The 15399-nt window shown below is 42.0% G+C and overlaps 1 protein-coding gene and 1 long non-coding RNA gene across 3 annotated transcripts in view; one reads left to right on the top strand and one right to left on the bottom strand.

Moving 5' to 3' along the window:
* Positions 1-15399, bottom strand: part of Col25a1 (collagen type XXV alpha 1 chain) — a 373530-nt gene that overhangs the window by 159836 nt on the left and 198295 nt on the right. For both annotated transcript variants that reach the window (XM_050126611.1, XM_050125851.1), the window contains exon 5: positions 3460-3477. In XM_050126611.1, the coding sequence (XP_049982568.1) occupies positions 3460-3477 (18 nt within the window). The remainder of the gene's footprint in view (positions 1-3459; positions 3478-15399) is intronic.
* The window catches only part of LOC126492734 (uncharacterized), a 220962-nt gene that overhangs the window by 195677 nt on the left and 9886 nt on the right, over positions 1-15399 (top strand). The gene's annotated exons all lie outside the window — the stretch shown is intronic.

Genomic DNA, 15399 nt, shown 5'->3' with positions numbered 1-15399 from the left:
CATGGTCGAAGATTTTATCTGGTCAACATAGGTGATAGGCACCCATTGATTTCTCTTTATTTAACCCTTGATTCCTCCATTTGTTAGGGAAAAGACAAGCATTCGCCCTGTCGACTTGCCTCCCTAGAGCATCAGTGTGAGGGGGATACTGGGAGAGATGCAGGAGAAAGCTAGAATCCTGCCAGGTATTCTGTGAGTTAAAGGGATTTAGTATCCCACCTGATGTGCACAGCGCCATCACAGTTCAGGTTAATAGTTCTGACTTTGACATTAGGCAGGAGGAAGAGATGGCGGGAGACCTGGGACAAGGAGAGCAACATAGAAAGGGAATGGGGGTGGGAGTCAGCAAATGATTCAACAAGAATAAAGGAGTCAAGATCTGGACAGAAACCCACCATTCATACCAAGGCCCAATCCACTAGGACCATTCTTAGAGCAACGTATAGATCCCAAGTCATCTGCATGCTTGTTGGGGTTCATAAAAATCTCCTTTAATACCACACGTCTGAACTCTATATTGAGCTTTGGGGTGCTCATGCAGACAGAGAAATGCTCATGGGTGGGGTCTAGGTCATTCTCAGAAGTGCTGGGTCTGGGCAGTTCAGAACCTTCACACTTCACAGATCAGTTTTTCAAAGAAGACATACAAACGGGAAAGAGGTCTATGAAAAGGTGTTTGGTATCATCAATAATAAGGCAAATGCAAGTGAGATTATAATAAGAGTTCATGCCGCCACCTGTTTGGATGGCTACAATTCAAAAGGCAAAGAGAGGTTTTTGTGAAGATATGGAGAAAAGTGAATTATTGCATTGTCGTTAGGAATGCAAAGCAGAACTGTCATTACATAAACAGTATGTCAGTTCTTCAGAATCTAAAAACAGAATTATTATATAATACTGTGTGTTGAAGATCTATACTCCCATGTTTATTATAGCAACTAAGATCTGGGATCCGCCATAATATCCATCAATAAATGGATGCAAAAGAAACGGGCTATACATACACAATCAGTGATTTACTTAGCCACAGAAATGAAATACCACGATTTGCAGCAATATGAATGAACCTGGAGGACAATATGTTCAATAAAATAAGCCACGCACAGAGAGAAATGTTCTGTGATTGCACATATGTAGAATCCATTGCAACAGAATGAAATGGAATCAGCCTGAGTATCTTAATGGATGAATAGAAAGATGTGGTATGTATACATGATGGAGTATCATCTGTCTGGAAAGGGAAGCTATTTCTCCATTGTGATAGCACAGTATCCTATGAATTCATCCATGTTAAGTGAAATCAGAGAAAACCAGACAGAGAGAGGCAAACAGTGTATGATGATTTCAACTTGATTTGAGAAATTGAAAAGGCTGGTCTTAATAGAAGCGTAGAACAGGGGCAGCAGCAATAGAGACATGCTGGCAAAAAGCACAGTCAGTGATCAGACGACAAGTTCTGAGGCTTTAATCCGGCACTGGTTGGGGAGAGGCAGATATTTTCACTTATTTAATTGTAATGATTGAACAAGGTATATGCCTATGAACTCAAGTTTTATACCTTGCATGTATTCAACATTATCAATGAAACATAGCGTTTTATATGAATGCATTATCATATTCTGATGTAAGAGATGTGTACAATTTCTAAATGAAAAATAAAACCCAGAATAATCACAAAACAGAGATTGTATCTGTCTTATTCACCAGCACACCCTGGTGATAGAATATGGATCAATAAATGGATGATGGGTCCCCTTCATCCCATATAGAAGACTTCCTGAAGCAGATCAGAACTATTGGCATCAACACGGACACGTGACTCAAGAATGAAGGGATCCCGACCGATGGCTAACCACACCAACTTCCTGTCTTTCGAGGTGAGGGTTCTGAGGAATCTTCTGCATCATTCCTCTACAAGGTGTTCAGCAGGGAATGGCCTCAGTGACCCCTGGACCCACCAGTTCACAAACACAGCTAGTTCCTGCTCTCCTCCACCCCAGCATCTTACTCTATGCCCACATGGTGCACCCGAGGCCACTTCTCAAATGTTGAATGTCCATAAATTATACTAAGAATGCTTTCTGATGCTAGGAAAGGTGGCCTAGACTAAGACAGAGGTCCTAGTAAGAGTTAAAATATTATTCTCTTTCCAAGTCAAAGCTCACTTCATTACACTCTGTTATCCTCCTTTCTGGAAAGAACTGAGTGATGCGGGGCTTCCAGATTTAGATGTAGTCATACTACTGTGCCATCCAGTTAAGTAATTTACTATAACCACAAACATACATGCATATGTGCGCACATAGACACACCCAGACACACACGCGCTTCTCAGGATTATTGTTGGCACTGAGGGAAATGGAGTATGAAAAGTGGTAAACCACAGTTTACTTTGTATGCTTCCCAACAGAGAATAGCAAGTTCGAATTCTAAGAAGCCAAAACTCTCTTCTATAAATTCATACTTTTAACTCTAACTAACTTGGACTACAAGGGGAAAAGTTACAAACGATGAACATTCTCAGTATCAATGTAAGTTAAAAGTCTAACTTTTCCCATAGCTTAGTGTGAAAAGGAGTGCTGTACTGAAGTAAATGTGCTTTTCTGTTTGTATTATTACACAGCCGTATATATGGAGCTCAGAACAACTAAAAAAGTGTTCACATGATGCAGAATGAAGGTTAACATATAATGAACTCGTGATATCAGCTACAAAGCTGTCTACAAAATGGCCTATCAGGAAACAATCTTGGTGAAGAAAGACCAATAGGAACACAAGTGATCACACGGCTTACATGGAATGCAGTGTTTAAGGTCCAACCCTCTCAGTGGCCATTAGCACCCTACAGACTGAGGCAGTACTGAGTCTTTTGAGTTGGGATTTGCTCTACTATTTGTGAGAACTTGCTTCATTTTTATCATTCTGTCCTTACACACTTTCCTCCACCTCTCAAAAACGGTTCCTTTTCTTCAGTTGAGATTCAGAGTTCAAAATATTGTCTGTCAGCCACATTGCGCTGACTTATAAATCATGTCCGCAGCCATTGATGTGTGTTGAAAACTCAGAGCAAAGTTAGGGTCTGTCTACACTGAACCAGAAGCAGCTAGCAGGATCACAACGTAAATAAGGAGCCCGGATTCACAGCTGCTTTAGTACGCCATTAATCAGCATCTAAATGCACACTAGTCCATGTCTGTATGAACCTGGTTGCCCTGCCTCTGAAGTCCCAGGGCACTGGTTTGGGTCACTTAGGAGTTTCACTCTCTGAGAGGGCATATTGTTAAGTTGCCATCTGGCCCCACAGGTGAAGTGGCTCACACAACCCTGAAGAGGTCCCAGGGGTCATTCCTGGGCAATAGCAGCCCAATTATCAGTTCATAGCTTTCTTCAGTTCTTCAAAAAGGATGGAAGGAAAACCTCTCAAATAGGAGTTAGTGGGTCAGAAAAGAGATCACTTACCTGGGGACCGGGCTGACCCTGAAATTGAAAAGAAGAAAAACAATTATAAAATTGACATTTACAATGAATATTTCCAATCTACCTTTCAATAAAATGAAATTTAAAATAGTTCTAAACATTGTTAAAAACATTTCTGAAGATAGTAATATTGGTAACTTCCTATTGGGTCTTAATATTTTGATCCTGTGAATTGAAACGACTGGGCTTACAGCTATGGCACAAGAGTGATTGAGTGTGCTCTGGCATCTGATTGGGGACGGAGACCCCCCCCCCCATCACAGTGATGTGTGAACAGGACACTGAAGGCACAGGTCTTCTGGCACATGGTTACTGACCTGCACATTTTGACATGGCAGAGCTACAACTACAAAAAGGAGACCCTGGCTCTCTCATTGCTCCAATGCTTTGAGGTTTTGTTTCTTTTTGTAATCGTTTATTCTTTGTTTTCCTTTTATATCTGTTTCTTACAGTATCACTTTTATCTTTTATTTTGATTTTAGAAGCAGAACATAGGCTTAAATTCCTATGTTCAATTAGATCTGTGGCTTGAGAGGTCATAGGTCCCAGGGGACAATCTACTATTATTGTGCTAAATGGACATACTAGTAAACTGACTCCCAGGGCCTTATTGTCAGAATTGCATCTCTTAACCCTAATCAAAGAAGCTTCTATTTGAAGTAGATGGTGGTTAATACAGAGGCCCACAACTGGCCAAGGCACAGAAGAGAATAAGAAACTTAAGAACGCTCAACCCTGAATGGAACATCTAGATCACACCCTCTTCTCTCAAGGTCCACAGATCTTTGTGGAAGAACAAGCAGAAAGGCTGTGTGAGCTATGAACCAGAGGTGGCCCATGACTACAAGGATAGTGTTCTCTGGACACAAGAAGGCAACTACATATATGAACTCATAGTAGTTACTACAGCAGGCACAACACAGTTCAAGATCAGGTGATACAAAATCTAAGCATGGAAAGAGAAGGAAGACACGAAATCTCAGTCCTACCCAAGGAGCAACTGGCAATTGATAATGTCTGGGAGGGAAATAGAAAGTCCATTTTCTTGAAGAGTGTTGCTACTGGCAGCTTGACCACGCTCAAGTGGCAGGTCACACATCTGGGAATATTTGGGGAGCACAAGCTGAACTTGGCAGGATCGGGGAAAGAATGAGAACAAGAAATTGTGTGGGTAGAGAGGAAGGAGCAGCTCTGGAAGGAGTTCAGGGCATTGTGAATCCAGTCAAAGCTCATTCTACAAAATTCTCAAGGAACCAAAATAGATAACCTTTAAAAACATCTAAAGTATCATGAGGAAACAGTCTGTTTCATATACAACACACCTTGATTTAACTATATAATTATTTATCTTCAAATAATTTTTCTGTGATCTGATCCATTTTAATCTTTTTTATTATTTCAGTAAGTTTGTGCTTTGCCAATTTCACACATGGATATGCAGCCTCCCCCCCACTTCCACCTCCTTACCACCCCTTTCTCTTTCCTCTCTTCCATACAGAGCTTTTCCTTGAGTTCCTTCAATTGGTAAACAGAGAAACTAAAACTCAAGAGAAGAAAGCTGGACCTCATACTGAAAAGTCAGAATTTACCTCCAAACTAATCGCAAAGCCCAAGCATTTCCTTCAGCCCTTCTGCCTTTGCCTCTACAATATTTTTTAAAATTTTTTAATTGATTTTATTGAGCTATACATTTTTCTCTGCTCCCCTCCTTTCCTCTCCCCTCCCCTTCAACCCTCTCCCATGGTAGCCATGCTCCCAATTTACTCAGGAGATCTTTTCTTTTTCTACTTCCCATGTAGATTAGATTCATGTATGTCTCTCTTTGGGTCCTCATTGTTGTCTAGGTTCTCTGGGGTTGTGAATTGTAGCCTGGTTTTCTTTGCTTTATGTCTAAAAGCCACTTATGAGGGAGTACATATGTTATTTGTCTTTCTGGATCTGGGTTACCTCATTCAATATGTTTTCTAGATCTATTCATTTGCCTGCAAATTTCAAGATGTCATTATTTTTTTTCTGCTGTGTAAATGTACCACATTTTCCTTATCCATTTTTTGGTTGAGTGCCATCAAAAGAACAAATAATCTAATGAAAAAAATGGAGTACAGATCTAAACAGAGAACTCTAAACAGAGGAATCTAAAATGGCAGAAAGACACTTAAGGAAATGTTCAGTATCCTTAGCCATCAGAGAAATGCAAATCAAAACAACTCTGAGATTCCATCTTACACCTGTAAGAATGGCCAAGATCAAAAACACTGATGGCAAGTTATGCTGGAGAGAATGTGGGGTCAAGAGAACACTCCTGAATTGATGGGGGAAGTGCAAACTGGTACAGCCTCTTTGGATGTCAGTATGGTGATTTCTCAAAAAATTAGGAAACAACCTACCTCAAGACCCAGAAATACCACCTTGGGGTATATACCCAAAGGATGCTCAATCATACCATAAGAACATGTGCTCAGCTATGTTCATGGCAGCATTGTTCGTCATTGCCAGAACCTGGAAACAACCTAAATGCCTCTACAATATCTTTTAAGATTGTTTATTTTTATTTCATGCGAATGGCTGTTTGCCTGAATGTACAGATGGGCACCATGTGGGCATCCTGTGTCTAAGGAGACAAAAGGAGGGAGTCAGATCCCCTGGAACTGGCCACAGAAGGTTGTGGTAAAACGTGTGTACTGAGACTCTAACATGGGTGCTCTGGAATAGCAACAATTGCTCTTATCTGCTAAGCCACCTCTCCACCCTCTCCCTCTGGAAATTGAGGCTCATAGATGTTTGCAAAGTCCCTGACATTGACTCTGGCTAATTCTCTTTGAGTGAGGAGACTCTCTTCATCCTGACTGTCCCTGAGCAGCCACAGTGCACACCCTCCTCAAACACCTCAGTGACACATGCTTTCCAGTACACTGGCCACTAAAGACACTCTTTAGAATCTCCTTATGGCTTCTGATAGGTTCAATGAGAGACAGAGGTGATTCCTACCAGTGCTGGATAGTTGCCTGGTCCACTGTGGTGAAGATTTCTAGCAACTACCTATAAAAGCCAGACTTTTCATTCGGGTTTCTAAAACACACTCCAAAAGCGTACTTACAAATTATGGCTAACATTCCCGAAACCCAACCAGTTGATTTTTCTAAAATGAAATGACTGAAAAGACTCTTTCTGCCCATGCAAATCATCAAAATGTTTCTACAAATCAAAGTTCGAATCAAGAAAAACCAAGAGGCATGCCAAGCGAAACAGTTAAATCACAGAACTCCTGAAGTCAGGAGCCTGCCTGCAGAAGCAGAGAATACCCAGGTGCTGAGCTGGCTGATTTACTGTCTGGCAGCAGGGAGGGCAATGCTCCTGCCTCTGGCCCCAGCAGGAGGGAAGAAAGGGAGCCTGCAGGAGGAGCAGACTCTAAAGAGCTAATCAGAACAGGATGGTGGAGAGCAATCAGCCGGAAGCTGATGCTTGATGGGAGAGTCTTCCTTCCAAGGAAACTGAGCATTTGGGCAAACAAATAAACCACAATGAAGATGATAAATGAGCTGACCCATCACTGGGGTAGGCATTGTTACTTGAGGCAATTAAAGTGCAATATTGGCTATTCTTTGTTGGGCTGTTATCACAATTACGGTTGGCAGAAAGTGCTAACAACTTTTCAAATCGACAAAGTCATTTGGGTTTCTGACTGAGGTAATTAGTTTCACTATACGATACTTTTTTTTTTTTTAATAGATAAGAACTCTGTCATTCCTTGCAAATGGTACAAAAGCTGTTTTTTTTTTTCATTTAACACATTCACCAATAGGGATACAAAAGTCAGCTTAAAACACCGTATCATTTTAGATATTGATTATGGTCGCAGACTCACAAGTATCTTTGATCAATGCGACAGAAAAGCCTTCCAGCTACACAAATTTAAGACGATATTAGTACCAGGCGCCTCTTAAGCCTGCAATGCACACGCTTGGACAGAAGGCTCTGTTTCCTTTTCAGGTGAAGATGCAGCAGCTACAGAGAAGTTCAGCTAAGCTGCAGAGCCACAGAGCTCTGGATGGTGGCTGGCCTGTTCCTAAGGGTCAGTGGGATTCTGGTAAGGAGCCTGTAGCTGTACCGAGTTGCCAGTCTAGGGTGTGCGCTGGGTCTGTGAGCAAGCGAGTCTTAGCCACCTTCCATGCACTGAGATTGGCCACATTTCAGTATCCACTCTATCAAGTCCTCACTGTTAGGTGCCTTCAAAATGGCTGCTGAATATGTGTGAGTTAGAACTATTCAGACTGGCCCAAAGGGGTTGACAATGATCCTTTCCAATATGCATTGAAAGGGCTGCTGTTATACTTTAAGGAGTTATATTTTCAAGAGCAGCCTCTTGACCTCCTGTTCCAGAAAGGCCTTGTGGGTTCTCTTCACTGCAGAATAAATGCATCTGCCCTGCAGTGGGTTCTTCTCCGGGAAATGAAGCTGGCACTCTGGTGCTCACAGACTACAGAGGTTCCAACCTAGACAAGTGTCCCCATGGATACCTGTGTGCCACCCGAGAGGAGCTCTGACCTGAACAAAAATGTCTCCCTTCCTTAAGACCACATCCACTTAATAGGAGGACTATCTGTCGAACTACTTTGCAAACTGCATTCTACAAATAAGCACTGGCTTCGGTTGACTATACGGTCAATAAGAAGAACTCACTCGACATAAATTTATAGAAAACTTAACATTGAAACTAGTATGCAAATGATATATTAGAGAGAAGCAACTGATAAAACAGGCCATCGTAGGATACACACACACACACACACACATATATCTTAAAACTGGTCTTGCAAAGGCTGCATAATCCATCAGTATCTGAACCGCATTTATATCAGAAATCTCTTATACATTCGACTGAGCTAAACATTATTCCTAGTTTATAACACTGTCTGCTACCATACAAGGCCACTCTCAGTAGGTGGGTATTTCCTTCTCAGCAGTCACAGTCCTTCAATTCGGTGGTCTTTGGTGGTTTATCCACTAGGAGAGTCAAACTAGAGGAAAACTATTTCCCTCACAATTTTTTCTTTCTCTTTTAAAGAAAAGAGAAATTTAGAATTTCTCTTTTAAAGTTTGAGAGAGAAAGGAAGCAAGAAGGAAACATTCTGAGCAAGTCAGTGGGACACGTTGTCCATTAACAGTTGACTTAGGAGGCCCAGTCTATTGTGGGTGGTACCATCCCTAGGCAAAAGGTCCTGAGTCCTGTACGAAAGCCTTGGAAAGCAGCGCTCCTCCTTGGCCCCTGCTTCAGCTCCTGCCTCAGCTTCCTTGGATGATGGACCATCACTTGGAAGCATAAGATGAAATAAACTATTTCCAAAAGAGAAAAGAATATGTCTATGATTTTATAAAGACCATAAATTTGAATAAGTTTCTCACATAATATTTGTCTTTCATAACTAAATAGCAACTTCATTTAAAATTCAAGTCCTACCTAAACAGGTTGATAGAGTCACTCCCATAATAGTTAAAAACATATTTTCTAACACAGTACTTTGTTTTGGTCTTTTATGAATAAATGGTGGTATATGGAACATAAGAAACAGACAAATCTACTACATATATTTTGTCATCAAAAATTTCATGTAGGAATCAGTAGATGATCTTCATGCATTAATTTATATCATTAAAATACATTGGCCTAATTGTCCATTGAAATTTATTCAGATTTTAAGTATTATAAATGTTTATATATTCCAGTATTCATACTTGGCTATAGTCCCAATTATTTCCTTATGACACAAAACCGAAAATACAGTTTCCTATAATTTTGAATTAGGTATGTTTACATTATAGTATACCAAACACAGATTTTGTATTTTCTAGGATAATTTGTTTAAAATATGCATTTATTCAGACATTATTATAACTATCTAAAATAATGAGAAAAAGAAAGAGAAGAGAGGAGGGGGAGGAAGGAAGATAGGAAAAGGAAAGGGGAGATGGGAAAAGAGTCCTTGCCTTGAGGATAGACTGTGGGTAATTACCGTGTAATTTTCTGACCTTTTCAAAAGTCTATTTCCAGACTATAAAAGTGGTAACTTGATATCAATTCACCATGGAAAAATTTAAATGGGACCTTAATGAAGTTGCTATCTTTTCCCCCAACTACATCTATTTACACAAAGATCCAAGTCAGTAATCTTGAATTCCAGTTTCTACCTTTCTTCCAATTCAGGGTGTTTTAATCATTCAGAAAAAAAAATAACACTGCAAAATTATTAAAACAATATAGCTGGCAAAACTCAGAGAGCAAGGACTGTAAATTTGTCTTTGTATATGGGCCCTCATCGCCTTGAGGAGTAGACAGTGATGGAAAGGGGCAGGAGAGACCCAGGATCAACACCAGTGACTGGAGCCCAGAGCTCTGCAGGACACGCCGCCAGCACTGGTAGCCCTCTGGGAGCTTTTGCTGTTTCGCAAACCACAGTGCTGGGCCTATACAAAGCTGAGCTCTGCTGTGTATACTTATCCAGGCCTTTCCCCTGCTGACACAGAATCAGGACTGGTAACTTAACATGTAAATAAATGTCCAGCAGAACAGACACGTGGCTTGGTAGGATACAACCAACAGGGAACGCACTTGAGATAGAACCCGCTTAGCTTTCATAGCGTTAAGAAGGCATGCCTTTTAAAAGAACTCAAAAACAGTTTTTAACCACCTTGCCAATTTCCATTAAATTGTAGATGCTGAACAACCCTCTCCCCTTTCTGCTAAGTTTAGTAGCATCCGTAAAAGTGCGCCATTTTTATTGAACCAGGTAAATAACTTAAAGTCTATTTACAACTGTCTCTCAAACTGCTGAAATTTATATTCTCAATTCTAACTTCTGAATATCCTGCTAAAAGATGGACTTTATAAAACTCTTTACCATCCTAGATGTTTTGCACCAGTAACAGTGTATTAGCATATTCCTAACACCTGAAGAGTGGATTAATTTATAATGCGTGAGTCATAGAATGATTATTCCAGTAAAGCAGAGCCCTGAAAGGGGAATCTACTTCAACACTGAGAAGAGGATCTTCAAGGCCAGAAGTGTACATCTAGTGTCCTTCACGGTCCTTCAGTGTCTACCATTTCACCACTACTAAAAGTTATCAAGAGCTTCATTTATAATGTCTGTTTGCTACCAGCCCTGCAAATTGGAGTCATTTCTACCATTTTATAGTTGATCCGAATGAGTTACGAAGAAATTAGGCAATGTTGAGCAGTGACACAGTGTCTTGGTAAAACTGGGCTGTGAACATGGGGGACTGGAACTCCTCCATTTTCATCTGTATCCTGGGACTAGCTGAGCCAGGGGCTTAGGTGAGATCCCCCCCCCCCAGAGATAGAAAAGAGAGGTGAGTGGTCTGCAACCTTTCAAATAGGATACAAATTACTGTTGTTGAAATCAGCTATCTTTACAATGTTGCATGAACCACACACTCTGAAGAGCCCCATGGGTCCCCTAGGAAATCCTTCACCTCAGGTTAAGAATCCCTCAGTCGAACAACAAATCTGCCTTCTGTTTGCCAGGAGCATCCTTTAATCCGTCCTCAAAGGTTAACTGCCCTGAGCATCTAGTTCCCAGTCAAGAACACCCTGTGCCAGCTTAAAGACTCTCTTCCTGTTGACTTTCATAAATATTCATTCTTTTCTGCCATTTTGTTCTTCTCTCTGCCCCCACCTGCCTGCTACCCCCACAATAAAAGGCCTTGGCAGTTTGAGCCCCAATAAACTTTCTTTCTACCCTCAGAGTGGTCCAGTTTGGTGGTTTCTTGTGCCTTCACTTACATTTTTTTCTTATTATTATGACAAATACCTAAAAATCAACTTAGAGAAGGGTTTACTTTGACTCACAATTTGAGGGCACAGGTCACCATGGCGGGGAAGACAGGCAGGCTAAAGCAAGAGACAGCTGGTCACATTGTATCTACAGTCAGGAAGGAGGGGGTGGTGAATGTTAGCGTTCAGCTCCCCCTCTCTCTTGGTCTGGGACCCCAGCACACAGTACTGTGCTATCCTTGTTTAAGGCTGGCCTCCCCACCTCAGTCAACTTAGTCTAGAAACTCCCTTAACAGACAAATCTGTCTCCTAGGTGAATCTAGCTCCTGACAAGGTGACAATTATTTTAACTGTCAGTAGCTGAACGGTAGGTGAGAAAAGGAAGGCAAGAGTAAGTTCTAGAGATCTCAAGTAATTGTCCCCTGAAAGGTCACTTGTGAGTGACTGTGACTGTGCTTCCGGGGAAAATGTGGTTACAAGGTTTTGAGCTTTAGAAAAAGCACGCTGGGATGAATCAGCGTGTATGCAACAGGCAAAGAAGAAAGCATGTGTGCCAATTGGAGTAGACAGTTTTAATAACTGCATCTGAAGGAAGGAAAAAGTAGGGAATTAAGAGGGATGTAGGGCTGGGGACACGACTTGTTTCTGTGTTAAGGTTACCGGTGCTGAAGGGGAGCTGGAGAGACATGGGTAGACAAGGAAGGCAGAAGTGTGCTCCCTGAGATGGCTTCTTGTTCCTGGAAGACACTGGCAGGAGAAATGGCAGGTAGGCGCCATATAATAGGGGGAAATGGAGGAACCCAGGTTCTCTATAAAATGTCCAGCCAGCATCCTTTCTCCTCCCATCCCGTGGGGATAAAACGGTTACTGTCCCTTTCTCTGTAGCTAGCTAGCTCTGCCCTTTCCCTAGTGTTCATTTCTTTTTCTCTTCCAGGGAATGCACTCCACGATCCTCTAAAGACCACCAGGCTCCATAATAGCTCTTGAAAATGTTTAAAAATAGATAGCAACCTATTAAATTGGGGGAAAAAAAGAAATGGCTTAGGGATCAAAATTAGTATGGACAAGAACACAAAAGGAAGATGTACCGGAGAATAAAGACTACAAAAGGAGACAGCCAAGGGGGAGACGGAAGCAAACGCAGAGCCAAACTCAGATACAGACAGAATAGAAAGCAACCATGCCCCAAACCTCAGAACACTCAGACGTGATTGTCTGTTGTGAGTGGAAAGAATGGGGTTGTCCATTCACTTAATAACTGTTATAAGCACTTGCAGTGTGCCAGACATTGTAGAGATAGCAGACACAGAGTAAATAAGATTGAGCACCTGCTATCACCCTTGTGAGGGAGGCCAGTTTCCAGAGAACGTTTGTAAATAATATGGCAGATGACTGATAAAAACTAAGCAAAAAAATAAATATTATAAGAGGAAAAGCAGGTCAAGGGAAAAACAGGAAAAGTGGGAGGGTGCCAATTAGTAGGGCGCCCGTGGGAGGACAGACCAGAGAAGAGGCAAAGGGAGGGGCAAGGGGAAATGCCCACAGTGGAGATCCGTGTAGAGGGTTGAGAAAGTAACCTGCTGGCTGCCTGGACCACGATAAGTGACGGGAAAGGATGAGCCTGGAAGCAAAGGGAACAGGAAACAAGACAATTCAAGTCATAGTAAGAACCTGGCTTTAATCAGGGTGACAGAGGCAGAGAGGCAGGAAAGCACCATTGTCTGGGTTCAGTTTGCAAAGGGGGCTGGACATTGGGAGGGAAGAGCAGCAAAGACAATGATGTATACACACACAAGAGAGAAGTCAAGAGGCTTCTACTGCATTCGAAGAGACAGAAAAGACAGACTGTGCCAGGATTTATGTATATATCTTGAGAGAGAAAGAGGGGGAGAAAGAGAGAGAGGCACAGAGAGTCAGACACAGAGACAGACAAAAAGAGAGAGAGAGAGAGAGAGAGAGAGGAGAGAGGGGAGAGAGAGGGAGAGAGTGTAGGAGAGAGAGAGAGAGAGAGAGAGAGAGAGAGAGAGAGAGAGAGAGAGAACAGTGATCAGATTCTTGTATAACATCTGTGAGTAGCTTGAGAAGGTTCCAGGAATGATCTGAAGGCTAACCAGAGCAGATAAAGAATTGGGCAGGTCCTTCTCTGGCATGAGGAGGACCTTACATCCTTACATGGTAAGGCCAGAGAAGGTAGCTCAGTGGTGGGTACACAGTTAGAGTGTGCCAGGCTCTAGGTTCCATACTACATGCTACCAAAGAAACCATAAACAAAACACTGGAAAAGCTCTGTTTATCCTAAGTGATGTAATAACCACCTTTAAAATTATCCGTGAGTGTAAGCAAACAAACCTGTAAGCTGCTTGAATCCTTCATCCTTATTATCTTACATAATGCCTCCTAGTACACGGTGAGCTATCAGTGGATTTGTATAAGTACTTGTTCCTGTATTCCCTATGACGAGGCCAAACAGACTTGCGGCCAGGAGGAACCCTCCTCTTCTTGATGGCAGGAGCATCACGTAACTGCAGTATGGATGGAATGACTATCAGAGAGGATAGTGCACACCTGAGCACTCAGGTGCTTCCAATAGGATGGACTGACTTCCATCTCAGACTCTTTAATCCATCAAGATATGGACACCCTGTTTTGATCAAATAAAGTCATGGACAGAGCTAACCAGCAAATTCTTACTTTCAGGCCCTATCACCCCCTCTCCCTTACTAGAAGTTCTGAGCTGGTGACTTCTGGCGCTCCCTGATGACAACATCCATCAAAGATGAAGGACTTGCATTATTTCAAAAAGCTTCACCTGTTGTCCTATAGCACAGAACTTCCCCTCTACCAGGCTGCCCAAATTCTCACTTCATTCTTTGCTGACGCTGCCTTCTCCCTAAATCACAAGCATTGGCTTCTTGTGGCTCCTCAGAAACTGCGCCCTCTATAGACAGCAAGCACTTCTCTGGGGCTTTGCTGCTGCTTCGATGGGCGCCAGCAGTTGCTGTCCAGCCATTTTCCAGAAACTCAAGCATCCCTCCCAGAGCTGACAAAACTCACCAGACAGACTGCTCAAAAAGTTACCAGGTTTACAGGACATCTCCCCAGTGCTATAGAGATGGTAAACAATGCTTGAAGGAGAAGATTCCCTTTGATAGAATGACCTGCAAACTGCATGTCCCATGCCAGCCATGACCCCTGCCACTGAGCACCAGGGCTACAACACAGGCTTGAGTCATCAAGGGTCGGTCATATTCCATAGCCCCCACTTTTGATGTTTTACTGCACAGTCTTTGGGTGGTGGAAGACTTAATCATAAACATTTGCATTCTAAAAACTCATTCTTAACATCATTTTTATTAAGCTCCTATTAAATTCCAGGCAAGAATTATGATAGAGAAACCAGGAAAAACAGGCCTGGTCACTTCAGCGGGGAGCTTATTATCACAGCACAGGGCTGATACATTGCTTCCCATTCCTATATATCCCAAGCCACCGGCGAACCTCGTTAACGAGGGTAGATTTCTAAAAAGTAATTAAAGTTCCCTCTTCTCAATAAAAAAAAAAGTTTGTTGGTATTGAAAAATGAGCCACCTTGATTTATTTTAGAAGGAAACACTATACAATTGGTGATACGGAGATTAAATCGGATACTGTGCCGTCATCATTGAGAGCAGCATATGAACACGGTTCTTTTTTTCTGTAATATAAATATCCTCAGAGGAGACAGGGAAAGTAGCTTAGCATTTTCATAGCCGCTGGCTAATTTACCTCTATTGATGAGGCGCCACAGGTTCTTACTGAATGAGTCTAAGTAATTGCTGAAGGATAAAGGAAAAGTGTTTGGTGAGCTGATGCCACAGCATGCTCCTAGTCTGCTGGGGAAGAGAATTAAGCACACGCTGCCATGCCTGAATGGCGTCATGTCCCGCTTGGGCATGGCTGACCGGCCAGCCCTGAAATTGTACAAATGAAAGGAAGTAGGTTAAAATAGACATTAGTATTTATAACTGGTGTGCGTGAAGTAAATTAGGAGATCCCACCAGGTCTTTCTCAAGAGGTGGTAAAAACCTTTGGAAATAAAGTCTGCTAAAAAGCCTTTGACAAGTCGCAAATCTCAGCCATTTTGTTTTTCA

This window comes from Alexandromys fortis, unplaced genomic scaffold (assembly GCF_014885135.2).
Source record: "Alexandromys fortis isolate MF-2015 unplaced genomic scaffold, M_Fortis_MF-2015_v1.1 scaffold_19, whole genome shotgun sequence".
Taxonomy (NCBI): domain Eukaryota; kingdom Metazoa; phylum Chordata; class Mammalia; order Rodentia; family Cricetidae; genus Alexandromys; species Alexandromys fortis.
This window is presented reverse-complemented; position numbering and strand designations above follow the sequence as displayed.